This window comes from Parambassis ranga, chromosome 15 (genome assembly GCF_900634625.1).
Source record: "Parambassis ranga chromosome 15, fParRan2.1, whole genome shotgun sequence".
Classification (NCBI taxonomy): Eukaryota; Metazoa; Chordata; class Actinopteri; family Ambassidae; genus Parambassis; species Parambassis ranga.
In genome coordinates, this window is record NC_041035.1 from 9646178 (window position 1) to 9673929 (window position 27752).

The following is a 27752-nucleotide window of genomic DNA, read 5'->3' on the forward strand; positions in this document are numbered from 1 at the left end:
TAGGGGCCTTTGGGGAGGGTCCCTCAGCAGAAGATGGATGATGCAATTGATCTTAACTCTCAGGTTAATTAATCCAATTGGACCTGATGGACTAATTGATTTTTGTTGTCCCGCAAGGAGGCATGTCTGATGGTTAGTCAGATTTGATTACTCAAGTCAGTAACATAACCTCCAAACACACTACGCATTCCAACAAAACCCGTCTACACCCGTGCACCCACTTTCTAGCACTAGTTGTGTCTGATGGTAATGCGAAGTGTTTAAATGCTTTAACTTCATTTTATGTTGTTTTTTTTTAGATACAAACATCTAATAGTTAATCCTCCATCATATTTTGCACAGTACATCTTTTACGTGTCTACAGAGACGTCTTCTTGCTCACATGCTCACATGCTTAAACCTCTAGGTTTAATCGGTCCACTTTGAAACCTCACCACAGATCAGGGTGGATGTGGAGATTCAAACATTCACAGAAAAACAATCTGAAGATTAACAACTTGAAAGAAACACTCTGAATGTGTTTACTATTAAAGGTAATAGTAGTGCCAATGCAGTGATCTACACAAGCTCCATCCTTAACATGAAAGGTTTAACAAATAATTAGTCATTATTGTCATGGTCATGTACAGAACAGAATGTGTGTGAGACTTCCATCTATCCAGGTCATGTTATATCAGGTGCTCAAAATCAAATCACCTTGACTCAAAACTACCGTATTACTACAAGAGTTATATAGCATAGAAAATTCTGCTATAAATCCGCTGACCTCAGGTTTTGTACAATGTCCTTCTGTTTAATAGCAATAAAATGTGGACATTGACCTGACTGTAGCTGGCAAATGTTTACATAAAACAGCCCTGTTTTCCATAGCAAATTGTGTTTGGCACCCAGTTGGGCAGGTCTGACAGGGAAATAGGAAGAAGAAATAATTCTACTCACACAATCGACATAGGTGTGTTAGAGTAACAAAGGGCTGAAGAGGGACACAACAGAAAAGGTTTCCAAGATTTACTTTTTAAAGTCAATAGTTTACCTGTGGACATATTCCATACCAAAGGATGCCAACTCTATCTACCAGCAAGTTCAGGTACCGTAATTATAGTTAAATGATCATGTGTTTTTTCTTATCTCCAACTGTTCTTATTTGAAATGCATTCATTTCCATTAATTTTTTCCACAAATCTGTTTCAATGTCAAACATTGTCTTTTTGTATTTTTATACTTTTGGTATTTTTGACAGCCAAAAACAGTCAAAAGAAAAAAGGTAAAACTAATGGTGAGTGATGAGAGGGGATTATTAATGTTAAAAAGCTCAGTATGACACTTTTTTTAACACTGGGAACAACAAAGACAAACCTCTGCACTGTTATCATAAAAAAGAGTATGATTTAATTATCAGTAAAAATATAAATAACATATGTTGTGTGTGTATGTGTGTATAGTTGTGTGACACAGCAAACAAGCTCACAAGTGTTAAAAGTATTTGAAATGTTTTCAAAAACATTCCTCATACATCATAATCCCATCTTTTAAATTAAAGATTACAATTGAATCCTACCATGTGAAGAAGGGCACACTGTTGTCTCTGGTATAAGTCATTGTCCTGACAACCCAGACAACCAAGTATTATTGTTGCTTTAAAACAACCAAAGTGTAACAGAAAATAAAAAAACAAAAAAAATATCAAACAAGAACCAACCAAAAGAATGACAAAAAATAACCTCATACAAGAGTAAAGAAAACCCACATAAACTAGTTCTTCGTAGGTATGCATAGACTTTCATCAGTTGTGCTGATACTGCTTTCATGAGCCAACACAATGACAATGACTGAACCTGTCTCACAGGTTTAGTCAATGTGTTACAACTCTGATAACGGTAGATGAGGTGATAATGCAATAATAAAATCTACTACAGTGGAAATATATTGTACGTACTGTATGAACGTAATACAAACATGTTTTGGTTCATTAAATAAGCTCAGTAACAGATGTTTTATTCATTTTACTCTTTAATGCATTAAAGGTAGGGTAGGAGATTTTGAAAACTCAGTGAGAGTATTCCAGATTTTGAAAGTAAACACACGCCTCTTTCTCTCGGACCCTACCCGAAGCCACGCCTCCCAACCAGTCTGTGCCATCATGCACGTACCTCTCTGGTGCGCGCAGAGCAGGAAGAGAGTGACAACCAGCCAACTATACGCACAGGTGCGTCTCACAGGATTGGCTGATGTTTTTAGCGTTTTATAGGTTCCACAGATGATTCATATTCTTCGTTTTAAAGCGACACTGCCAAACTAATCAGTTGCTATCGGATTGTAAAGAGAAGTTACACTAATTTAACAAAAAGTGCATCTGAATGAAATCTCCTACCCTACCATTAACTCAATAGGCAAGTTGACTATCTTGCAGCTTTTAGATCGTCTTAAAAAACACACCTTTTCTCTTTGGTTTTTAACTCGGTCTAAGATGTTGACTTTTATTGTTGTATGTTCTTATTTTGTGTTTTATATATTTTATATGCTTTTATATTGGTGTACAGCACTTTGGCCAACAAGTGCTTTATAAATAAAGTTGAGTTGAGTGAAGCATTTGAACAATATGTGATTTTAATGTTTGACGAAGTGTGGTTTTGTTTTTACTGCAGAATGTCTACGTGCGTAAACATCGCAACATCCTTCTCGCTGGGAGCCCTGTTCCTAGTTCTGTATCTCTCTTTATTTTTGACTGACCACAAAACACCTTACCCCCAAGAAGCAGTGAGGAAATCTTATGTATACTCACACCCAAGATGTCAGCAAGACATTTCCGCTGCTAACAGCACTGGCTTCAGCTCTCTTTCTGGGGAAGTTAAGGACTTTCTTTACTACCGTCACTGCCGCCATTTTCCTATGATTCTGGACCTTCCTGACAAATGTGGCGGAGCTGATAAATCTGCAGACGTCTTCCTTCTGCTCGTCATCAAAAGCCCCCCCACAAACTATGATCGCAGACAGGTGCTGCGCAAAACCTGGGGTCAAGAGAGGACCCACAAAGGCCTGTGGATTCGAAGGATCTTCATTTCAGGCACAATGGATGTTGGTTTGGAAAAAGAGAGACTGAACAAACTTCTTCAACTGGAGCAACAAGAATACAATGACATCCTCCAGTGGGATTTCGCTGAATCATTTTACAACCTCACTTTGAAGCAGATACTCTTCCTGGAGTGGATGGACAGAAACTGTCCAAAGGTTCGTTTCCTGATGAATGGTGACGATGACGTCTTTGCCCACACAGAGAACATGGTTGAGTATCTACAAGGCCTCAGTGACAATGATGGGAGCAAGCACCTCTATGCTGGCTATCTGATTCCGGAGTCATTTCCCGTAAGATACGAAAACAGCAAGTATTTTGTTCCAGTCCAGGTGTATGACTCAAAAACATATCCTCCATACTGTGGTGGAGGCGGCTTCCTTCTGTCTGGCTACACAGCTGCAGTCATTTATAATGTTTCTCAATCCATTCCCCTTCTTCCTATTGACGACGCTTACATAGGTTTATGTCTGGCCAAAGCAGGTCTTGCACCTGTCTCTCATATGGGTGTGTGGACACTAGGGTGGGCAGTTCCCTCCAGCAAACTAGATAAATATGACCCTTGCTTTATTAAAGAAATGCTGCTGGTACACAGATTCCTTCCAGCTGATATGTATGTCACATGGCAAGTGATACAAGACCCCAACCTGAAATGTGGTGGAGCAAAATGGCTTCAGGAGACCCCAAGTGTAACTTTCAGCTGGTGAAACTGCTTTTCCTCACTTGTCTTACTGTACTTGACCTGACATGGAGGAAACATGGAATTCATTCCATTATGAGACAATTGTTCAGCTGCAGCCTCATTTTGTTTTGGTCCTATGTAGCCAGACTCACACTGACAGCAGCAGGGTGTGTTGGACTAACCCTGTAAACATTAAGACTGCAGGTGTATCTGTATCTAAGGTGGTTTATTTATGACTGTAAGTCTGTACATATGATGAGTACATTACATACTAATGCAACCTGGTTATCAATGTCTTTCTATTCAGACAGTGTCTGTGTTTAACATGTTGTAATTATGTTTGTAAGTCTGAAAAAATATCGTAGCATTCATGTATGAATAATATTGTTGTTCTTCAACATGTCATGGACCTTGTTTTTTCCAACATTAAACACAAAGCCAATAAACTGCACTATACAGCCTGAGACTCAGACTGTGACAAGATTGTTTGATATGTGGTGGAATTTAAAAGGTGGTATATTAAAAAGGTTTTAGATGTCTTGAGGATGTCTGATGTGTCTGCTGCATAAATCTGCTGAATATGGTTAATTCCAAGACAGATAACACAAAACCTTTCTTTGCACCGCAGATGGTTGGACGTGCGGTAAAACAGACATAATACAAGCCCAAATGTACAGCATTTAAATCTATCTGCACACTTGACATCTGTCTCTATGAACCTCTGAAGACGCTGAAGTTTGCAAAACCACTTGGAAGCTAGAGCCCAAGTTTGTTTACTTTTTCTTCCAGCCGCCATCAAACACAGACAATGATATGCCCATCCAGCTGCCTGACACCAAAGTATTTTCCAAAGGCATTTCTTATTCCTTTTTTGGTCCAGGAAATTAATAACAAAGCATCTCCATGTGTTTCAAAATGTGGCTCTGGGGCCCTGAGACTGTCCTTACAGGCACAGTGATGCTTTGTGCTAATCAGAATGCTATTAGTATCGTTTTGCATGTATAATGACCTACTGGATAGTAATGTCACTTTTACTTAAAATCAATATAAAATAAAAAAAAAAGAAAAACATTCTTAGTCCCACGATTACACACACACACAAACACACAGTGCAGAACCAGAAGACACTGCTACGGTTTACCAAAGTCTTCTGGGATTCATGATGTTTGTACAAATTACATGGGAATCCATCTTGTAGCTGTTCATGCCTGTAAACAGAGTGACACTGCCATCCACAGAGCTGCGGTAGCATGGCTTAACTCAAGCAAGTTACAACTTGAACAACAGGACGGCAGACACAGAAGGAGGAGACAACTTACATAGTGTTTGGAGGGGTTTCTTCTCTTCTGCACGTCCACAACGTTAACGTCCAGGACGGTGCGGAACTGCATCTTGACAGACCAAAGTGGAACTTGTACCAAAAATACTATGAAACTATTTTTTTGCAGGCGCTGTGAAAAAGTGGAGAGGAGGAGACAAAGTAGCTAGGCCCTTTGAGCATCCATGAAACGATGGTGTCAGGCGCTCTCAGAGCTTCTGAACTCCTTGTGAAACATGACAACGCAATAAAACTGGCGTTTAATCAGACTTCTCCTCCCTCCTGAAGGGGCTGCACCGCCGCCGCCGCCGCTGCTGTTTCTGCAGCTGCAGGGAGCAGACGGAGGGGCAGAGCGAGTCGATACGCGCGGGGCGGTCCCGCTCCAGCTGGCTGGACAGTGGACACACTGAAAGGGACACTTCACGAAGTGTGGAGGGGGAGGGGGCTCTTTGTTTATCACGCTTCGCATTGCATCAAACACTTTGCTAAAATTATCAATAGGAGAAAGGCGTCGACAGGCTACTACGCGTTTAACTGTGGATGGAGAAGATGTAGGATGACCCATGCTGCCTTCAAGTGCTCCTTTAATTTCCATCATTTTTGGTAAATTAAATAAAACAACTATGACAAAAACAACAACTATGACAAAAACAGCCATATGGACAAAAAGTGTACATAGTGTACAAACAACACCTGTAATCAGTGCTATCTGCTCCAGAGTGTGTTTTACACTGACGTTTGCATTTCTGACAGCACTTAAACCTAACATATGGCAAACAACCTTACTCCCCCCTAGTGGATGAGGCACCACATTACTGCACCACGCTATTTGATTAATTCATCTCATCCTGATGTTGATGGATTACAAACTTCTCAGAGATTTTAGTGACATTTCTAATCAATTACAAGGGGTTTGTGTTTGATCTGTAATCACAATCAGTAGAATTTGTTTTATTGACCCCTTCTCATCTACCGATTTCTTGCTATCCTCGCCTAATTTGCATAAAAAAGCTTATAACAGGAGAACTGTGAGACTGTGAGAGACAGTCTTATGAAAGATAATTCATTCTAGTTTCTGAAAAAAAAAAAATTATAAAAGTGTGAGTAGAGCACATCTTAAACTGCATCTGTTCAAAAGTTTTTTTGGTGCTCGAAAATAATGTAATATTTTTGAAAAAGCCTGACAAAGAGACAAAGAGATGCTTGACAGTTGAAATTATACACAGGTCTTGTCAACCACAACTGTATAAAATTTCACACCCCTAAACCAAACTGTATGAAAACTGTGGACTGTTTTGTCTGTGATGGCACTGGCATCTCCAAATCTCTCCAAAATGTGTCCAAATGGCCAAATTGTGCCAAATGCGGTTTCTCACTTCTATGACCCTGACACTCACAATGAAGCATTTTGATTACCAAAAAGTTTTTCTCACATGTCTATGTTAAGATTGACCGCTGTGGTCACCATACATTTACTGGGTGGTCAATTTAGGCACATATAACATGTATAACATTTGAAAGATCATGAAAAACAGTTTTCATATGTATTTCAAATAAGTTTTTTTTTATTACAAAGCAAAACTATCTGTCTGAAATGAGCAATTAGCAACAAATTGTGCATAAAAAGTGCAAAATTCCACAGAAACATACTGTACACACAATAAAATGATAAAAGTGACCACATTATGCACATAAGGTGCAAAGCTACAAATGTAGCAACAGTAAAAGTGGAATATGTAAAAAGAGATTTTTTTGCATAAAATGTACAATAAAATAACAACTATAACTTTAGTGCCTTAGACTGTGTGATGAATCCAGGCTCAAAGCTCAAAGTAAATCTGCTACATCTAAGAGGGGAGCCAGGTATGGCTGTTTCCCCTACTTCCTATTGACGACGCTTACATAGGATTATATCTGGCCAAAGCAGGTCTTGCACCTGTCTCTCATATGGGTGTGTGGACGCTAGAGTGGACTGTTCCCTCCAGCAAACTAGATAAATATGACCCTTGCTTTATTAAAGAAATGCTGCTGGTACACAAATTCCTTCCATCTGATATGTATGTCACATGGCAAGTGATACAAGACCCCATCCTGAAATGCGGTGCAGCAAAATGGCTTCAGGAGACCCCAAGTGTTTCAGCTGGTGAAACTACTGTTCCTTACTTGTCTTACTGTACTTGACTTGACATGGAGGAAACATGGATTTCATTCCATTATGAGAAAACAGTTTAGATTAACTGTTTAAACCTATGTGGCCAAACTCACACTGACACAGCAGCAGGGTGTGTTGGATTAACCCAGTAAATATTAAGACTGCATCTCAGGGTCCATGTGGTAATGTCTTTGTAAAGGTGGTTTAATTATGATTGTAAGTCTGTAAATATGATGAGTATGTGCACTAATGTAACATTTGTGTTAACATTAATTAGTTGGTTTCTTATGCTCTAACCCTAACCCTCTACAACACAAATGTAGCTCTTAGCATAAGTTCAATCAGGAATGATGTTTCCCATCATTCACCATTTATCCCTATCCGCTTCCTAATCTCTCTCCTTCTATCCCTCACTCCTCTGCTCCCCCTCTCTTAGTCAGGTGCTTAATACAAAGCACCTCCCTCAACAATTAGCTGTCGCTTTCCGTCCCTCTCCTGACCAATCACAGCTTAGCATGCAATTTAAAAGTCTCCATCTCCTCTCCAGCTTTCTTCTGATCGAACCCGGCAACCCTCCTCCACCCCAAGCACCACTAGATCCACGCCAGTTGAGACCTCCTATCTCCTGCCCTCCAGCTTTCCACCACCACCAGGTCTAGACCCCGGGGGGATCTTCTGATCCAGCAGCCTCTCCTCTTGCGTTTTCCCCCCTTTTCGGATGCGGTCTTCACGACGGGGTCTAGGACGCCAATGCACATTTAAACTTTGTACTTAAAGTAAATCTTTCTCATTCAGTTCGCTGAGTCTCTCATGATTGAAATAAGTCATAATAGTTAATAGCTGATAGAATAGAGGTGTTTTTGTTTGAATAAAAAAACTAATTGGACCCCCAGTAGGTCATACTGCAGTTCTCTATCTTGCTGATATCCTATACTTCGTTTCGCGTAGCATTATAAACTGTCACTCTTGTGGTAAAAAATCATTTCCAAGCCAGTTTGAAGCAGCAGAATGTGTAGGTTTTGACAGTATTTACTACAAATGCTACAATGTTTTAATGTGACTCAAAGCTCTCTGTGTGTTAAAAGTGTATATAACTTATGCGAAGATGATGTGCTATACCTCCACCTTACACAAAACAACTATCAACAATAGGCATCAGGCTCAGTCTATCTGTTACGAATGCTCTGCTAGCCTTGCTTAGTGCTGGCAAAGAAGATGATTCTAATCTAAGGGAATGTCTAGTGAATAAAGGCTCACCCAAACCTGTGACATCTCCCAATTTGTTGGCGGTCATTCCAATTGTGGATCACCAGGACACCTGACACAGCTCCTCCCCATGCTGAGCAGGTTTCTCCAGATCAGAGCATCCTGGGTCCTGAAGGTCTACCTCACTCTTTTTTTCCCAACAGAAAAGCCATTAGCAGTTACATTTTGGAACTTGTACCTCCTATTGAAAAAGAAAACGTTTGCTGTATAATACTACAGTATACGCAGCAGTTGACTGTATTTTAAACAAACCAGGAGACATAAAAAAGTATGCAAACATTTAACATTTAGTTTTGATTTTCTCATCTACTCACTTTTGATACAGGACTTATAATGCATTTGTACATTTGTGTAATACATCATCTACATCTTGTGTGAGTGACAGCTGTTGAACACAGGGTGGAGTCATGTGAAAAAGGAAACATGTGTTCCCTTTCCTGCAATGTATTTTAACATGAAGACACCACTGACACCACATGTATAGCAACCACACTTATACACGTACTTCGACAGAAAAGACTATACACGAGCTAACGTTAGCTTTATTCTACTATTGTGTGTTTGTGTGTGTGTTGTTCCGCTATCTACTGCTGTGTTTATCAGTTGTAGCTACATGAGTATGGGTGGCTCTGACAGAGGGCTATGTATTCATACTTGCGTGTTAACCAATATGAAGTTAGCTAAGCATCAGTAAAACTGTTGAAAACTCAGTGTAATGATGTGGCGAGTTAGCACTGCTGCACTGTGAAATATGAAAAATACAAAAACAATCAAATTCCTCGCATCCTTATCTCAGCTTGTGACTGCTTAATTAGCTTAAGAGACCAGTTAGCCTCACCCCTACTGATATAAATTTAGTCTGACTTCTACCATTTCTTGCTCTTTGCAAGGATTACAAGTGGCATGCGTGGTAAGGGCGAGGGGGCTGAGCCCAGCAGAGGCGCCGAGCAGAGCACGTCCTGCCGAGGAGATCCAGGAAACAGGCACCGCTAACTAGCTTCGTCAAGCTAACCAGCAAAACACAGGCTGACGGCGGAAACAGCTACACATTATCCTTCAGTCTACAGTGGATGCAAGCGGTCTCTTTTTTTTGTTGCAATACAACCCATTTTATCACCATCCATACACACAATGACCATATAACTATGCCACATTTTAATTCAGAAAGTAAGCTAGTTTGACAAAGTGACTACAGCGTAAAACGGGTGTTTTCACAAATAAATATACTAACGAGTCAGAAAACTAAAATCACATCCACTGTGTGTTTCAATGAAATGCGGGATTGATTATCTATTTGTTGCTCGATGTATTAATAGAGATGAAACATCCGGTTCTTTTATTTTGACACGTTTTAGCGGAAATGTTGATCACGCGCTAGCTAGCTTGACGGTACTCCGCTAACTTCTGCGTGCTCAGCCAACCGAAGCATGGGGTCTGTTTATTCTGCGTTTTTATATCGATAGAAAAAAATGTCTTCTCGGGTGTGATACCTGTTAGTTTCTTCTGTAAATTGTGGTCGTCTAAAGCGGAAGCTATCAGCGGAACAACAAACTCCTCTCCGTATCCCTCACCTCCTCCTCCTCCTCCTTCTATACCTCCGATAGCAGCGTCCTGTGAAGGCAGCTAGCTGCGATGTGATAGTGAATAGCCGCCGTTAGGGGAAGTTATAATTGACATTATCATAGCTGAATGGCTTCAGTACCGGCTTGTCCGTATTCATTTAACGCCTGCTTGCTCTTATTCCGATAGCCATTTGAGCTCCGTGTCGGGGAGGAACCGCTATATTTTCTTGGCGGAAATAAACCGAAGACACCGCATCCTCTGCGCTGTTAGTTCTCATCCGAAAAAAATGTCTTTCTTCAATTTTCGGAAGATATTCAAGCTAGGGCCCGATAAGAAGAAGAAGCAGTACGAACATGTACACAGAGATGTCAATCCGGAGGAAATTTGGGATATTATCGGGGAGCTGGGAGATGGAGCCTTTGGGAAAGTGTACAAGGTAAGTTAATGTGTTACGTTACATCCGCCTTCTGGTTTTCTAACCCATTTCTTAACACACCATTGTGTTAGATGGACATGATGACAGCAGACATGGCTACAAGGCCCCCTTATATCCTCAGTCATTTACATTTTGGTTCCCAATGATAGCTGCTACGGTTCTGTAACAGTTAGCACCCCATTCACATCTTCCTGTTGAGGAAATGTTTTGAAACGTAATGAGGATAAAGTCACCTAGTTAAGTCATTTTGTGATGTTTTAAGGCAGACGTCGTTTGTAAGTGTGACTTTACTATGTCATTGAGTTCCACTCGGCTTTGGTAAAAGTGTTGAAGGTGTGGTTCACCTCCATAGAACAAACACAGCCTCATAAATGCCACAATTACTTGTGTAGTGTTGACCTGAGAGGTCACAGACGCACAGATAACACAGAGCAGCCATTTGTTTACAAAGAACTTTGTTTATATGCTTTGCACAGTGACAGGTGCACAGGTGTGTATGGGAAGTGAGTGCAGTGCTCTATCATTTCTGCTTTATGGTTTGTTTCGTCAACATGCAGAACAAGTTGACAAAGCATCTTTGATGAGCACAAAAACACAACATGAAATTTGTGAGGAGTTTTTAAAAGGTTGAGGTTTTCCACTGCAGGAACAAAGGAGTCCTATCCATTGTGTATTGTGTGAGGGACTTCCTTGTGTTATTGGCAAATTGCACTAGCCAATGTCCAATTTAATATTTTTAGGTGATATCTGCATCATATTCAGTACTAGTATCTGCATTATAACTATCCTGAGGGTGTTGTTTGCGGTGTGTGCTTCCACTTTGTAGTTCCTGTAATCTCTGTAATCTTTGTGTGAATTTGTTTTGGGTGCAACCCAAATATATATACACACACACACACACACACACACACACATATATATATATATATATATATATATATATATATATATATATATATATATGTGTGTGTGTGTGTGTGTGTGTGTGTGTGTGTGTGTGTGTGTGTGTATATACATATATATACATATATGTATATGTATATATATGTAGTATAGCATATAGCAAAGCTTTAGTGGGATTACTTTCCATCTTTTCATTTCTTGACCCCTTCTCTTTCTCAAAGGTCTGCTCTATGGGTTTATGTTGTTCTTTCCTGGAACTCTTGTAATCAAGTAATGCAGCTAATAACCGATAAATCTTCATTTAGCTTCATTTGTTTCCGAGGCTTGTTAGCTGATTGGCTAAGTGTGATGAAAGCCAGAAGACACCCCTGACTAAAATGTTCCCACACATACAGTGGAGGGGTGGGGAGGCCACATTAGTATTATTGCACACAATGCATTTCATTACAGTAGCTATTTGACATGTGCTTTCGATGGCTGCCTCCTTTGGGTGGAGTGGCAAAGATTGGCAGCAAAGTGTGAATCAGCTGTTTGAATAAACAAGAAGGGAAGATTCTAGCTGAAATAATACTGATTCAGGTAGAGAGGTGGGAGGTTTACCACACAATATGCATGGACATGTAACATTACAGTCCCTCCTCCTATAAAGAGTACAGCTAAACAAAGCGAAATATGTCATGTTTACAATGACTCAAGGCCAGAGTCTCGTCTTGAATAACTCAGTGACAAACCGTTGCTACTCTTTCGAATGTTGAATCAGGCATTTTGGCCCCTCTGCTAGACAGGCGTCAGGAAGTACAAAGGGAAAGAAAGAGGGAGTGTGTCAGGTCAGAAGTGTGTAAATATAGGGTCTGACACAGCAGTTGGCATGAACACTCCCTCCCTTTTCTTTTTCCCTTACTCCCACAGATTGTGTCTGTATCCATAAACATTAAGTCAGTGACATTAAAATAACAACTCATAACAGCCACCTATTTCATTTGGTCATTTCTGACTACAATGTAGCTGCCTGGTAAAGACATGGATCTATTTAGTTTAATCTCTCTCTTCAGGTTTGAGTCTACATTAGCTCTAAAAAAGGAATGAAAGAAGAGGGTGGAGAGAAGGAGTGTAGCTGTATTGTAAATATTTAACCTCAGATGCTTTCTTTTTTTTAACATGTTATCCAGTCCTTGTTTTTACTGCCCTAAAATGGCTTCTGAAATATTATTGTACATATTATTAAGTGTTTTTCTACTGTCAAAGTGAAGCAAGCATGTTGTTTTGTAAGCCAGTCAGGAATATCAGAAATATTGCACATGTACTGATCTGAGTCATCTTCTCCTCTCCTGTTCTGTGTTCTGAGAAGACACAACATAATTTACCATTTTTCTCAATGTTGCTTTCAGGCTCAGAACAAGCAGAATGGGACCCTTGCAGCTGCTAAGGTTATTGACACAAAGACAGAGGATGAATTGGAGGATTACATGGTCGAGATTGACATTCTTGCCTCCTGCAACCACCATTATATTGTCAAACTGCTGGATGCCTTTTATTTTGAAGGCAAACTTTGGGTAAGTAAGCAAGTCCATTACTGAGAGAAGTGCTTGTTTTGTGTGTTGATTTGAAGCCAATGCGACAGTGAGGCAGTGAACCAGTCACACATGGAGATGCACAAAATCATCACACTATTTGTTATGCTATTTCTCAAAGGACTCTTACATCATTCGATTAAAGGATAATAGCTGTGCAGTATTTTCAAGAGGTTTAAACTGATTGTGTGACACGCAGTCTTTTAGAGGCTCATACAGAGCCAGGACTGCATGTTCTACTGCAGGATTTCCTGACCTCTTAGAACTCACAGGTCATTATCTAGAAAAAATAAAAAACACTACTCACATCATCTAATTTTTGGCATGTTTGCATGCAAATGTAATTTTACCGTCGTTTTTATTCCTATCTTACCAAAAGCATAATAGTGCTTCTCTGAAACCAGTTAAATGTCTGCCTCCGTCCCTAGTGCAGTTTTAATGCATGGTCAGTAGATCTCATTCTGTGTGTACTAAGAGGCCCCAGAGCAATTAGGTCCTGGCAGGTGGTGTCATGTGACCGTCCCTTGTGGACTGGCCACAACTATAGGAAGATAATGGAGTGGTTTGGGTGGCTGGAGAAAGTGCCTGTGAATAATTCAGAGCTGCATGCAGGTTGTCCCTCTGGTCTTTTAAGCAGCATGATGAATGTGTAACTGCCTTTGCTTTGCATATAGTGGGGGTTGAGTTAATGTGTAACACATTACTTTTGCTGAGAAAAAAATGGTTTCTTTAATCATTATGATAAGTACATTACATCAGAAGAAAGTAATTTACAAGTGAGAGTCCCATGTTATGTAATTGTCATGCAGAACAGGAATAACCACTTTATTTGAGGCCATGAATAGAGGGTGGTGTTTTGCAGCTTTGATTGGTTTTTATGTATCATATGATACCATTGCATGTTCTTCCTGTGCCTGTGTAACCTTTCTCTGGGTTCTCCGGCTTCCTCCCACATTCTAAAGGGGTGCTTGTTAGGTCAAGCACATCTTTAGACATCTTTAGCTGTGCTTGACCTAACAACCCCCCATGACGCTGACAAGAACAAAAGCGGGTTTAGATGATGGATGGATGGATGGATGTGATACCATGAACTGTCAGGCCCACATAAGAGGAAAAAACATCAGACACTAGTCAGTAGTCATCATTTAAAAGGGGAACTTGTAATAGCATGCACTGCATATCTATAAGTTGTAAAGTGTAAATAATATTTTTACAATTACCAGTACTGAAAATAAATGAGGGAGAAAAAGAGTTTAGTTTTCTGTTTAGGTATAGATTGAAGTAGATGGAAGAAATGGAAACATTGTTAGTTTCAGAAATTAAACAGTTTCAACACTAGAAAGGGAAAAAAACAGTGCTGGCTTTACCTTCTAAATATGATGCAATGCTTGCTAAAATGAGGAAATTGAAACACCCAGGATGTGACTCATAACTGAACTTTTACACTCTAAAATATTATATTTCATTATGTAGAAATTGTGTAAACAATACTTATCATTTCAGCCCAGTAGGAAAGAGAGAGGATCCAAGTCTTCAAAAATTGAAACAATCAGAATCAGAACACTTTATTAATCCCGGGGGGGGGGGTTGCTTACATTCCAGGTGCTCCATGCATGATTAGGAATATAAAACAAGGTAAGGTAAAATAGCAAGTAAATAAATAAAATAAAATTCTAAACGATGATAAAAACTCAAGTCAAAAAATGGTAGTCATATATAATAAAACTGGAATACCACATGCAAGTAAAGCATAACACTGTTATAATATCATCTAATATGAATATAATTAATAAGACAATGTGTTAGGTCAGATTGTCTGAGCTCAGATGGAGGAGTTGTACAGTTTGATGGCCACAGGAAGGAATGACCTCCTGGGGCACAGTGGTGTATTTTGGAGGGTTCAGTCTGGCACTATAAGTACTCCTTTACTTCAGCAGCAGGTTGTGGAGAGGATACATCCACAACCTGCTGCATCCTTCTGTCTGACACTGCTCTCAGGGAGCCCAGCTCAACCCCCACAACACCACTGGCCCTTCTGATGAGTTTGTTGAGCCTGTTTGTGTCTGCTGCTCTCAGTCTGCTCCCCCAGCACACAACAGCAAACAAAATGGCACTGGCAATCACAGACTCATAGAACATCCTCAGCATGGTCACAAGTGTCTTGGCCCTCCTTAGATCCACAACAAAGTGATCATCCTTTAATGAATATCAAAACACGTCTCCAAAGGATGCTCGGTGTAGATATTTAGTGTCTGATTGATTGGCTTCTTGTCTGATTGATTGGCTTCTCGCCATGCTGTATTCAATAATGTAGATTATCTGTGCTTATGTCATATCATATCATGCTGTTTTCCCAACATTAATAACATAAGCTCTTTGTTAAAATAATTATTATGACGTAAATGTCGTAAACTATTTGTGTACTACTTGTGTTTTTACCATTGCAGATTCTGATCGAGTTCTGTGCGGGTGGTGCAGTTGATGCCATCATGTTGGGTAAGTCCCTCATTCACCAAAGGAAACACTGTAAAGTTTTCCTCCGTCTTTTGAATGCCAGCTCCTTTTTATTCCATCCAGAGACCTCCACTGTGGGATTTTTTTCTTCTTTCCAGTTGGACAGGCTATTCCAAATGTGTAATTATTGTAGCTCAGGTTTCAAGGAGTGGTTCGTCTGTTTTGAGTGCTTGCAGTCTCTCTGACTTGTTTTTAAGCCCGAAGAAGCCCCTCAACACTGCACTGTTATGTGTGAATTACAAGGACAAAGGGAGAGTTATTTCACTCCACTGTTGGACATTCATGCAGTTTGTTCTGTGTTCTGACTCACCTACATTTATACAGTCATACATGCTAGCTGATCTAAGGGTGGAGTTTTGTCCTGCTGTTGCTATTGGATACCATCACATTTGATGTTAATCTATCCAGATGGCCCAGTCTGTCTCTGCAATTGTGGATCACAAAAGCCACAACAATACATAATCTAGAAAAAAATGAGGACGTTTAAATGTTCGCGCATGTGTGCCTTTGCTTATCCATAGAACTGGAGAGACCCCTGACTGAGCCCCAGATCCGTGTGGTGTGTAAGCAGACATTGGAGGCCTTGATATACCTCCACGAGAATAAGGTCATCCACAGAGACTTGAAAGCGGGGAACATTCTCCTCTCTTTGGAAGGAGATGTAAAACTGGGTAAAAACGTCTCATCTTTTTGATGTATGCTGTTTGCTAACAAAAACCCCTTTCATATTGAACAATTGGCATAGTTTTCCCTTTTCCCCCTAGGTTTGTAGTTGTCAGTCATTCCTAGGTCAGATAATACATCAGGTATTTATCAGCTCCAGTTTTGCTTGGCAGTGACAGAAATCCTAAGTATCCTAAGTGGGTATGTAGATTTTTGCCTGTTATCCACCACATTTAGTTTGAAGACACATAATTATTGACATTCGTACTGCTGTCCACTGTGTACTGACCCTGCTCTCTGGCAGCACGTGCATGGCATTGAATGTAGCACACCAGAAACAAAAGTCAAGAATCAGCTCCATCTAGCAGATGTATTTACATTAAACACACACACACCTATACAGCACATTGAATAATTAGGTCAGTTGTATCTCCCTTTCTGACTTGAGTATAAAAGAAGATGGTGACAAGTGCCCAGCATATGAAAAATGCGTCATTTGTGTGGTTTCAAGTTCAAAACATCAACACAACAAAAGAAATGTGCTTTCTGCACTGTATTCTTTTTTAAACATCACTTATAAACTGGAGTTGGCGATACATGGAATGTTGTTACATAATATTTCCAGAAGTAAAAGTGTTCATGTTGCTGCTGTAGCATCCATGGCTGCTGGCTTACTGATGATTCATGCTCTGTAGGCAGAGGGTCATGACGGCGCCTGGCAAACAATAATTATCAAGCCAGTCACCAGGGGTTTAATGATAGATCTCTCTTTCCATCTAAAGGGTACATAATGTTAGTGATGCAAAGAAAAAGACAGCATGTTGAAATAGCTGCACAGGTAGCAGAGATGCTGGACATGACGATGGACTCTGAGAGTGCTGTGATTATTATACAATTTAGCCATTTCTGCTTACATTTAGGGTTTACATTTGAAAGCTTAAATATTGGGGGGGGGGTGCTATATTCTATTTTATATCATCTATCCTATAAGACTGTCAGTGTCACCCATAGTCATTAAAGTTTAGTTTTGCTTGATGGACAGATGAAAATAATATATTTCTACTTTCAGCTGACTTTGGGGTGTCTGCTAAAAATACGAAGACGTTACAGAGAAGAGATTCTTTCATTGGCACTCCCTATTGGTAAGTCATACCACCTGGAAACAAGAGGGCATTTACCCTCTTTATATCTGATAATTGTCTTAGCAGCCAGGGTGATTATTTCACTATGCAGTGTCACAAAATCATATCTTTCCAGTTTCACATAACAATTTCTATGGCCTTTTTTCCTGAATGACTAAATCTTGCAGGATGGCCCCAGAGGTGGTAATGTGCGAAACATCCAAAGACCGTCCATACGACTACAAGGCCGACATCTGGTCCCTCGGGGTAACCCTAATCGAGCTGGCACAGATTGAACCACCCAACCACGAGATGAATCCCATGAGAGTGCTACTGAAAATAGCCAAGTCTGAACCGCCCACCCTCATGCATCCGTCTCGCTGGTGAGCTGGTGTGCTAGAGATAACTAGAGAGCAGTGGCACTGGAATGTGTCCAGTTTGGAGATAAGGTTATGTTAGGTGTTTAATGAGTGAAAGCACAATGAACTTTTAATGCTTAACTGAATTGCTACAGGGGACAGAATGGCATTAAATTGTTTCTGCAGTGCAGAACTTGGGCACTTTTCCTGTTTCATGATTCTTTTTCTTTTTTTGAATTGTTCTTAAAAGGTCAAAAGAATTCAACGACTTTCTGCGGAAAGCGCTTGATAAGAATGTGGACAATAGATGGAGTGCGGGGCAGCTTCTACAGGTGAGCTCCACTGCTCACTTTCCAGTGTGTTCAGAGTACACAACTACAATACCCAGTGAATGCATATAAATCTTTCATACTAAATTTTAAAGGTCATTTTTCCCTCAGTTTCAGTCAGTTTTTAGAAGATAAAGAGTTATATTGATGTGTCATTTCTCTCTCTCTGTGTAGCATCCGTTTGTAACCAGTGTAACTGATAGCAGACCTCTTAGAGAACTGATAGCCGAGGCCAAAGCTGAAGTCACTGAAGAACTCGAGGATAGCAAAGAGGAGGAAGAGGAGGAGGAAGAACCTGATACACCTCTGGTATGTAGTTTTATAAGTGTGTATACACAAGCTCCAGATATTTTCCAAATCATGTTTAATAATGTTCAATGTTTTTCAGGCGGTTTCTGGACACAAGCGAGCACCATCAGATGTCAGTGTGGCTAGCTCGGAGGATGACAAAGTTCCACCAACTCCCTCCACTCTCGAATCTGTCACAGAAAAGATAGAAGTGGAGCCTGCTCAGGACCAGACCAGTGATAAGCTCTCTGATGAAGGACTTGGTACAAGTGAAGTGGACAAGACAGAGGAGGAGGAGAAACTTAATGAGGTGTCTAATGCCAGTAATGAAGACCTGGCCTGCAGACTGATAGAAGTCAACAAAGACTCACAAGACTCAACTGAGACTAAACCTGAAACTGTTGAATCTGTGGAAGTTCCTACTGAGCCAGTACTATCACAGCCAGAAGAATCGGTAGATGGCGCAGATGACCACGAACTTGTTATAGATGGTCAAGAAACTGAGAAGGAACAGGAGGCCGAAGACAAGAAACTGGAGGATGAACCTACACAAATATCAGAAGAAGGGACTGAGACAGAAGATGTTAAACAGGAGGAAGACAAGGAGGAGGCAAGCACAGAAGAATTCAGAGAATCACAAGAGCAGCCTGAAGACACTCCAGAAAAAGCAGAAGGTATATCCATAGTGGTGAAGGCAGAGGAAGAAATCAGAGAACCAGATGAGGAGACGCCTCAACATGAAGTAACAGAGGAGACAATAGAAGATGTGGCTAATGGTATAGATGTAAATGTAGACACGGAAAGCATAGAATCAAGTTTATTGGAAACAAATGTAAATGGAGAAACAAAGTCAGGTGTAGATGAGTCCTCTGCTGAGGTTCCATTAGATAACAAGGTCATAGAAGGTCAACCTGAGGAGAAGCATACAGATGAGATTCCTAAAGAGTCACAGCAGCCTGAACAAGAATCTCACACTGTAGAGGATAAATCAGAAGAACAAGCACCAACTGAATCCACAAACGGAGTCAGTGATGAAGCCAAAGACATATCTAAAGATACAGAACAAGTTGTCCATACTAAAGATGTCCCTGTGAAGGAGGATGAGGAGAAAGCAACTCCAGCAGATGAGAGCACTTCCCAAGATGCTGTGTCTGTCCTGGAGAGCGAAACAGATTCTGAAAGCAAGACGGAGCAGGGAAGCCCTGCCATAAGCAAGCCAGATGTGGAGAAGGACTCTGACTCTGGAAGCAGCTCTGCTGCTGATAGCAGCAGCCTCGACCTGAATCTGTCCATCTCTAGCTTCCTGTCCAAGAGCAAAGAGGGAGGTTCTATATCTATGCAGGTAATATGACTCCTTCATTCATTGTCATCATTACACTATGTTGATCATTTGAGCCCTCATATTATTCCTAACTTTTTTGATAGGAGTCAAAACGTCAGAAGAAGACTCTGAAGAAGACACGGAAGTTCATGGTGGACGGTGTGGAGGTCAGTGTGACAACATCAAAGATAGTGACCGACAACGACACCAAAAATGAGGAGATGCGGTTCCTGAGGTACGTGTGCCTGACATACTGCTGGTCTAATTATGGGACATGACCCATTTAACATGGTTGCCTTAAATAGTTCTCATTCATTTCACAACTCCCACAGCTTTTTACACATGCCAGATGGGTTATCTCCCATGATAAATGCTGTTATGTTACTGTCATCTCCCACATTGCCTTTTAAAAACACAAGGCCAGCGCTTGCTACCAACTTTACGAGTGATTTCCTGTCGCACATAAGAAAAATTCTGTGTAACAACCTGTTGTTGTGGTTTCTTTAGGCGACAGGAGTTGAGAGAACTGCGCCTGCTTCAGAAAGAGGAGCAGAGGGCGCAGCAGCAGCTAAGCAACAAGCTGCAGCAGCAGAGAGAGCAGATCTACCGGCGCTTTGAACAGGAAACTACTGTGAGTCAGTTTGTTCATATTACAGTGGTGTGATGGGTTTTTATTTTTATTTGGCCAACACCTAGGAAAATAGCACCTTCATCTTAGAGCTCATCTAAATCTAATGGAGGGGGTTTACATGAAACTTGCAGCCAGACAGTAGGCTTCTCTATTAAATTTCAACTGTATAATCAAATTCTCTTCAATCAGATCACAGTGCCAGAATATTTGAGGCTGCCATACTGAATGTAGACAGCAATATAGAGCTGAAACAATCTTTTACTAAATAAACACTTGCAGCCATCTTGCCTTGCTGAGTCCTGTGTCTATGACTTTTCATGCCGCAGGCTAAGAAGCGTCAATATGACCAAGAAGTGGAGAACCTTGAAAAGAAACAGAAGCAGACCATTGAGCGACTGGAACAGGATCACACCAGCCGGCTCAGAGACGAAGCCAAGCGTATCAAAGGCGATCAGGACAAGGAGCTGTCCAAGTTCCAAAACATGCTGAAGAACCGGAAGAAAGAGGTACAGTCCTGCAGGGCTGGTACATAGGGTGTGCATGTCACAGCTGTTTAATGGTGCATGCATTTAACAACTTAGCTGGTGGCTTACTTGGTCGCGTCATACTAATCCTATGGGAGTGGTGTGCTGCTGTTCTGCCTGGTACAGAATGTGTGCAAAATAATAGCAACAGACAGGCCTTACTGTCTCTCTCGTCTGTGCTGCTCCTTTCATGTTGTTATATCTATTATTCATCTGCCCTAAGGCTTCTCTCCTAAGAAATACTTTATTTTTATAGAAAATAAATAAAAGTTGTTTATCAGCATAAACATAACCTCATAGAGGCTGCTTGTTAAACATTCGTGTTCATGGTATTTATCAGTCTTTGCTTTTTCGCAGATCCTTAAATGCTTTGCTGGGTGCTTTAAGTGTTCTTTTAATGGCAATGATTGGCATCCATTGTGAACTATGATGCCTTTGTGGTTGTTGTGCTGCTCTCAGTTTGGTTTGCAGGCCTCTGTTTGCAGTGTATTTAAAACTATTATACTACAGGTTGGCTTGTGGTTGCTTCAGGCTTCAGCTTTGTTGTTTAGATGCAAAAAAACATTTACCTCCTGATAAAATGTATGTTTTATGCTGTTCTCCTTGTACCTTTTTTATTCAAAATGTGCTGAAATTGTGTATTTAACTAACCACATGTTTTGTGTGAGTGTGCGATATGGCTTTGGTCAGGGGATGGCCAAATGTGAAAGATTTTTCCAAGTGGTGTTGGGTTGATATGGGTGCAAAAAGAAAAGCCTTAAAGGTAGGGTAGGAGATTTTGAAAACTCAGTGAGAGTCAGCTAGATTTTGAAAGTAAACACACACCAGTCTGTGACTTCGGCCATCATGCACGTACCTCTCTGGCGCGCGCAGAGCAGGAAAAGAGTGACAACCAGCCAACTATACGCGCAGGGGCGCCTCGCAGGATTGGCTGATGTTTTTAGCGTTTTATAGCTTCCACAGATGATTCACATTCTTCGTTTTAAAGCGAAACTGCCGAACTAATCGGTTGCTATCGGATTGTAAAGAGAAGTTACACTAATTTAACAAAAAGTGCATCAGAATGAAATCTCCTACCCTACCTTAAAATCGGAGTAACTGAAATGGAAGAGGTTTTATTGTTATTGAAAAATTGGTTTATAAAATATGTGTAAAAATGTGTTCTCTGTTGTGCCGTAGTGAAGTCAAAGTATGTCTTGGAACACCTTCCTTGATTGTTTGCGCGGTCAAGACAAATTAGGACCATTACACATCATGATTATGAAACCATTCCAACTCAGTTACTCTGCTATAATTACATGAGCCCAAATAATTATAATGATGGCTGTGGCACCTAATTGAATGAAAAAATAATGTAGAGCAAGCTGTTTTTGAGACTAACATCTTTTACCATGCATTAGTAACAAATCTTTCTTCTGACATGAATTTAACTCAGACTGACAGTTCTGAAGTGCTTAGGAAGAACTACTCAGATTTGTTCATCAAACACAGGTCAGGGGATATTAAGCATGCTGGCCTTAAATCAGTTGGTGGCTGGATCTTTCCTCTCAAAGTGGGCTGTGCATGTCTCCTAGGGTTGTTGGACAGCTTTTGTTGTTAGATTTTCAGAATATACAGCAGCATCAACCTGTGTCTGCAAATACACACACTGTAGGCCAAACAGGAAGTTGGACAGTCACCCAAACATATGAGAAAAGAGCTCATGAAACGCTTAAAGGAGGACCTTTCACTCCTCAGGAATGCAGAGGTAAAGCATCTCTTACTCTGTGAAAACTTCTCTCCTTATATCCCTTATGTTTTTGTCTCTCTCTTTCTCCCTCTCCCTGTAACTTTATTCATTATTGTAGAGAGTTTATACGCAATTGATTGAGGTGTTTCTAATAATCTGTACCCTCCAGCTACTGAAATGATAAGGACAAAAATTAGAAACATCTGCTGTACAACAACACTTAAGTATCACTAATAAACACTAATACACAATGCACACAATAACAGCTAATTGATGTAACAAAATTTATAGCAGGGCTGAATTGTTCCATTTTTGAGCTCTCTAAATGTTCACAATGAAATCATTAGCATTTGAATACTTACTAAAATATCCCACAATCCAATTCGTCACTTTTGTTGTACCTGTGCATAAGATAGTTACAGTATGTCAAAGTACTCCCGCCAGTGGTGGTGATGATTCATGAGAGTCCACTCTCAGTTCACCTGAGCACCCTTCAGTATTTATCATGAGGGAACAGTGAATTCACGTTGGAGGGAGTAGTTGGACACACAGCTTGTCTTTCCTTTCCTCCTCTAATGAAAGCCTTTTATCTAAACTTTCTTCTCCTGTGCATATTTTATGAATTAGAAATGAGACATGTGGAGAAAAGCCTTGTTCTCTTTGAAAGGTAGAGTATTAACACACCATGAGCTGGCAGCATGGAAAATAAGAAGCTGGATTTATGAACTGCTACCAAGCATGACAAGATGAGAACAGTCTTAAAAACTAATGAATTGACTCCTAATCCCGAATGTGCTGTGTGCCTTAAACTCACCGACAACCCCAAAGTAGAAAACCCCATCTCATTCATAACATGAGGACGTTAGTGTGTGAGAGTGTGAGTGCATGTGAGAGACATCCTCAGCCTGGTGTGTGCTGTCTGTCCCTGATCAGGGCGAGTGCGCTGTGTGCTCTCCTCCGCAGGCAGTGGCCCAGGTTATGATACAGTCTTTTCAGTTGTCCTCATGCGCACTCTTCAACGCTCAGATGCAGGATGTAAGTGCCCCACCCCCTCCCTCACCCTCACCCCTACCTTCTCCTTCTTCTCCCGCCCCGTTTTTCATCATCTCTGGCCCATACTTAACTGTGTGTAAAGTGAAAGGATAGTTTGCGACACATGTAAGCATGGGCAACATTGGTGTTTATTTCACATTTCTATTTAATTTTTGGAGTGTTGTCCTCACTGTGTTTGTGCAGTGGTTCTCTCTTCCTCTCTTGCTCAGTATTTTCCCTCCACCAGCGTTCTACATCTAGCTTGTGTATTTTAAGTGGTATGTTGTATTTCACAGTTTCTGTAAAAGTGAAACTGAGGTGGTCTAAATCTATGTTTGTCTCTGTCAGCCAAGGGCCAAAACACAAACAAACTGCCTTACAGGATGGATGAAAGTCTTCTGTATGGTGAATTGAATAATTGATATTAGATTTTCAACCATCCTCATTTGGATTCAGCAGTGTAATACATGTTACAAAGGCTTACTACTGTGAATTCTGAATTATATGCTCAATTAAATCTAATCATAGTTAAATAATAACCTACTATTTGCCACGAGCGAGGTACTGTAAGAACAGATCATTACAACTTTTTAAATGAAGTCTAATGAGAAGCGATTATTAATTCAGAAACCTTATATAATGAGTCATTTGGGATGTAGGCTGGGCTCTGGACAATGTAAATGTTTATGTCGATGTTGTCTTACATAAAATTGTGAATCTGGATCTCTACTGAACTGTTGACTTTTCTCTCTTCCTCTCCTCAATTCCATTGTGGATCGTTGCCATCCATGATCTCTGCGTGTCTCTTCCTCTTAGTGCTCAGTGTTGTGCTGAATTTGAAGTGGATGACTCAAATATGTAACTCTATTTCTGGCTAGTTTTAAACACAACATAGAGATCCTTCCTCTCCCTGCTCTGTACTGTCCCTCTCTGTGATCGCCATGGCTCTTCCTCACTGCTCATCTTCTCTCTGGCTCCACAGGAGCAGGAGTTTCTACAGAAGCAGCAGCAAGAGCTGGATGGAGAGCTGAAGAAGATCATACAGCAGCATAAATTGGAGATAGCCACTATTGAGAAAGACTGCCTCAACCACAAGCAACAGTTATTAAGAGGTAGGAGATGTACAAAGAAAGTCGGATCAATCCGTTATAGGGTTTTTTTTGTCTGTGTTGTTGTGATTGGAAAGTAACACTGGAGACAACAAGTGATTTTAAAACTTTACTGTTACTGTACCTCCATAAGCTACAAAGGCAGTGTACTATGTGAATATGAAACTGAGTACTATTACCTCCACCTTTGAGCCTGTTGTGGAGGCTTCTGAAGCATCTTGTGCATGGTCCCCGAAATGTATTTTCATAACAGACATGAAACCAACAGCTGCCTAAAGGTAAGTTTTCTTACTGACTTTTGATTGACTGTTGAGTGTATAAAGGAAGTACATGGTGTGTCAAGGATGACTTCTCTGCTTGCCAAGTGTGTAAATATGGACTCTGACATGGACTCAGCTGAGAATATCATCGTTCTGTTTGAGTAGACATGTTACAGCCTGTCCACCTTGCTGCCACTATTGCCTCCCTGACTTGGTTTCATCTGTCTTCTTGCCATCAGCCAACATGCATGTACATGTTCACTAACTCAGTGTGTGTGACCTCACGTGTGTTCTGTCTAGCCCGAGAGGCAGCCATGTGGGAGTTGGAGGAGCGCCACCTCCAGGAGAAGCACCAGCAGCTGAAGCAGCAGCTGAAAGACCAATACTTCATGCAGAGACACCAGCTGCTAAAGAGACATGAAAAGGTAGGAAACCAACATCAAAACCTAGAGTCTAATTTATATTACCCAGCTGAAGACAAAAGTGTGTGTCTGTTTTATAGGAAATGGAGCAGATGCAGCGCTACAATCAGCGTTTAATTGAGGAGATGAAGAATAAGCAGGCTCAAGAGAGGGTGCGTTTGCCTAAGATCCAGCGCAGCGATGCCAAAACACGCATGGCCATGTTCAAGAAGAGCCTCCGCATCACCGCCACCGCAGCCATCACGGCTGAACAGGAGAGGGAGAGGGTCAAACAGGTATGGATACCTGCTTTTCCAGACAAGGATGTTTCAGTTCACTGCTGTTTAGAGGATGGGATGGGATTTGTTTGCAGTTTCATCTGTTCATTTGTTTTCTTTTTGTTGTCCAGTTTGCTTCTCAGGAGGACAAGAGGCAGAAGAACGAGAGACTCCATCAACACCAGAAACACGAGAACCAGATGAGAGATCTGCAGCTGCAGTGTGACTCAAACATCAGGGAGCTGCAGCAGCTGCAGGTAGGACAAACACACTCACACACTTGTAAAACATTAGCCGTGTTTATATTTTTTGCCATAAATTATTTATTGTCCTGAACAGTTTAATAGGTCACAGAAAGAAAAGCAAAAGTGTTTCCTTATTTAACCTTAGCATGCCTGTTCATGTGACCTCTGTGGTTTATTGCCTAGATCATAAATACAAGATCATTATAAAGAAAGTACAAAGGAAATAAAAGAATGAAAGCAAAGAGAGAGAAGTATTTTACAGCACTGATAACCAGGATTGATTCATCCTTAAACCACAGTGTTGACCCACACTGTCTTTCAGAATGAGAAATGCCACCTTCTGATTGAACATGAGACCCAAAAGCTGAAGGAGCTGGATGAGGAGCACAGCCAAGAGATTAAGGAGTGGAGAGAGAAGCTAAGACCCAGGAAGAAGGTGAATTTACATGTCTTATAGATTCTCTATTAAAGAACCTCAGACTTTGACTCAGCTGTTTGTATTTGCTGCCCTCTGCAGGCGCTGGAGGAGGAGTTCACACGGAAGCTGCAGGAGCAGGAGGTCTTCTTCAAAATGAGCGGTGAATCCGAATGCCTTAATCCCACCACTCAAAGCCGTGTGTCCAAATTTTACCCAATCCCAAACCTGCACAACTCTGGTTTATAGCCTCCTGTGTGTGTATGTGTGTCTGTACAACAAGGCAGAATTAAACTGCAGCCTCTCACACATGGGGCGACATAGTATCACCGACATTACATATAAAAATATTTTTACTGCTTTGAGTCCAACATTAAAGTGCATGATGTGCCTACACATGGTTCCCCTCACAAGGAAGTCTCCAATGGATAATATGCACTTTTTTTGAGCATGTTCAGATTTCAAAGGTCTGCGGGCAGTAGCTAAGGTCAGTCATGCTTATCAGATTATTTTAAGCTGAGCCTGCTACAGTGTAATTGATCTCCAGTGCCTCTTATGTTCTCTTTCTCATTTTCTACAGCTTGCAGTAAATACGGTCCCCCCCTGGATGTTTTGCACAAATAGTCGATTATCATTTCTGCTCATAAACAATAGACGTTGAGATCATTTAGTCCGTTGTTGGTGGTTTTAAGATAGCTTTGAGATTTGTTGCATGTAAAGTAGTTGAAGGGAGAGGCGTCAAAAGAAACCTGTGTCTAGTTGTAAGACTGTTGTCACAGCCTTGTGTAGTCTGATCATCTGGAGTCATCAAAAAACAGCCGTGTTGGGATCAAAACAAAAAGAATGTACTGTGTTGTCAAATATTGTGCTTGGAAAGATGAATGAACAGAAATATATCTATTTATTGAGCACATAATGTCATGACAGTGCTGTAAAAGTCACAGTTCTAACACACAGGTGACCTGTTACGTGTTGGAGAATCCTTTCTTTTTTTACAAATAATCACTTCTGGGAGTTATTTTGAGCAGCACAAAAGAATGATTTGTTGTACTGTATGATTACTAATGGAATGTAAAGCTGTTAATTTGCACTTGTTTGCCACATGAGCTAAAAGAAAAAAAATATGCAGTTTGTTTCACCCAAGCCTATTCAAACTTGTCTGTTTCTGCCTGCTTTTTTAATACTTTTTCCCAAATATGCCCTTTAGTATTATTTTATGACCACATATAGTTTTCTAAGCCTCTACTCCTGATATACTGATGCTGTAATCAATGCTGTTACTCATGCTGTGCTGTAACATTAACTAGTGTTTTGTCATGAATGCTGGATTTTTATCTGACCGTGTCATGTGAATTACACCATTCGACCCATAGAGTTCAGATATTTTTTTATTTTAGTTTCAGTTACAGCATTTTTGATCTCATATTCTCAGTATATTCATTATTTTGATGTCAGATGATCAAATGTATTTAATGTGTCTTTATAAATTGACCATTTTTTCATGTAAATAAAATATTGATTGTTTATTTGACACCTTGAGTGACATTTTATTTGGACTCAGAAAGTTTGGAC

At 40.6% G+C, this 27752-nt stretch overlaps 3 protein-coding genes across 8 annotated transcripts in view; 2 read left to right on the plus strand and 1 right to left on the minus strand.

Moving 5' to 3' along the window:
- The window catches only part of LOC114446873 (SH3 and PX domain-containing protein 2A-like), a 47003-nt gene extending 41527 nt beyond the window's left edge, over nt 1-5476 (minus strand). For both annotated transcript variants that reach the window (XM_028422742.1, XM_028422740.1), the window contains exon 1: nt 5072-5476. In XM_028422742.1, the coding sequence (XP_028278543.1) occupies nt 5072-5143 (72 nt within the window). In that variant the 5' untranslated portion in view covers nt 5144-5476. The remainder of the gene's footprint in view (nt 1-5071) is intronic.
- On the plus strand, nt 927-4343 carry LOC114446874 (N-acetyllactosaminide beta-1,3-N-acetylglucosaminyltransferase 3-like). The gene is made up of 2 exons (XM_028422743.1): nt 927-1087; nt 2646-4343. The coding sequence occupies exons 1-2, from the start codon at nt 1059-1061 to the stop codon at nt 3775-3777; spliced, it is 1161 nt and encodes a 386-aa protein (XP_028278544.1). The 5' UTR covers nt 927-1058; the 3' UTR covers nt 3778-4343.
- A 4380-nt stretch (nt 5477-9856) lies between the features above and the next one.
- slka (STE20-like kinase a) lies at nt 9857-27711 on the plus strand. 5 transcript variants are annotated; one of them, XM_028423330.1, is made up of 19 exons: nt 9857-10487; nt 12779-12943; nt 15409-15457; nt 15997-16146; nt 17208-17280; nt 17448-17642; nt 17869-17950; nt 18122-18256; nt 18336-19577; nt 19661-19791; nt 20064-20187; nt 20514-20693; nt 22366-22458; nt 24455-24584; nt 25142-25266; nt 25344-25538; nt 25652-25777; nt 26088-26201; nt 26283-27711. In XM_028423330.1, exons 1-19 carry the CDS (start codon nt 10338-10340, stop codon nt 26427-26429), a joined length of 3606 nt encoding a protein of 1201 aa, XP_028279131.1. In that variant the 5' UTR covers nt 9857-10337; the 3' UTR covers nt 26430-27711. The 5 variants fall into 5 exon arrangements, 4 of the variants coding, with proteins under 4 accessions (XP_028279131.1, XP_028279132.1, XP_028279133.1 ...); XM_028423331.1 differs by lacking the exon at nt 22366-22458 and adding an exon at nt 23404-23475; XM_028423332.1 differs by lacking the exon at nt 22366-22458.
- The last annotated feature ends 41 nt before the right edge of the window (nt 27712-27752 follow it).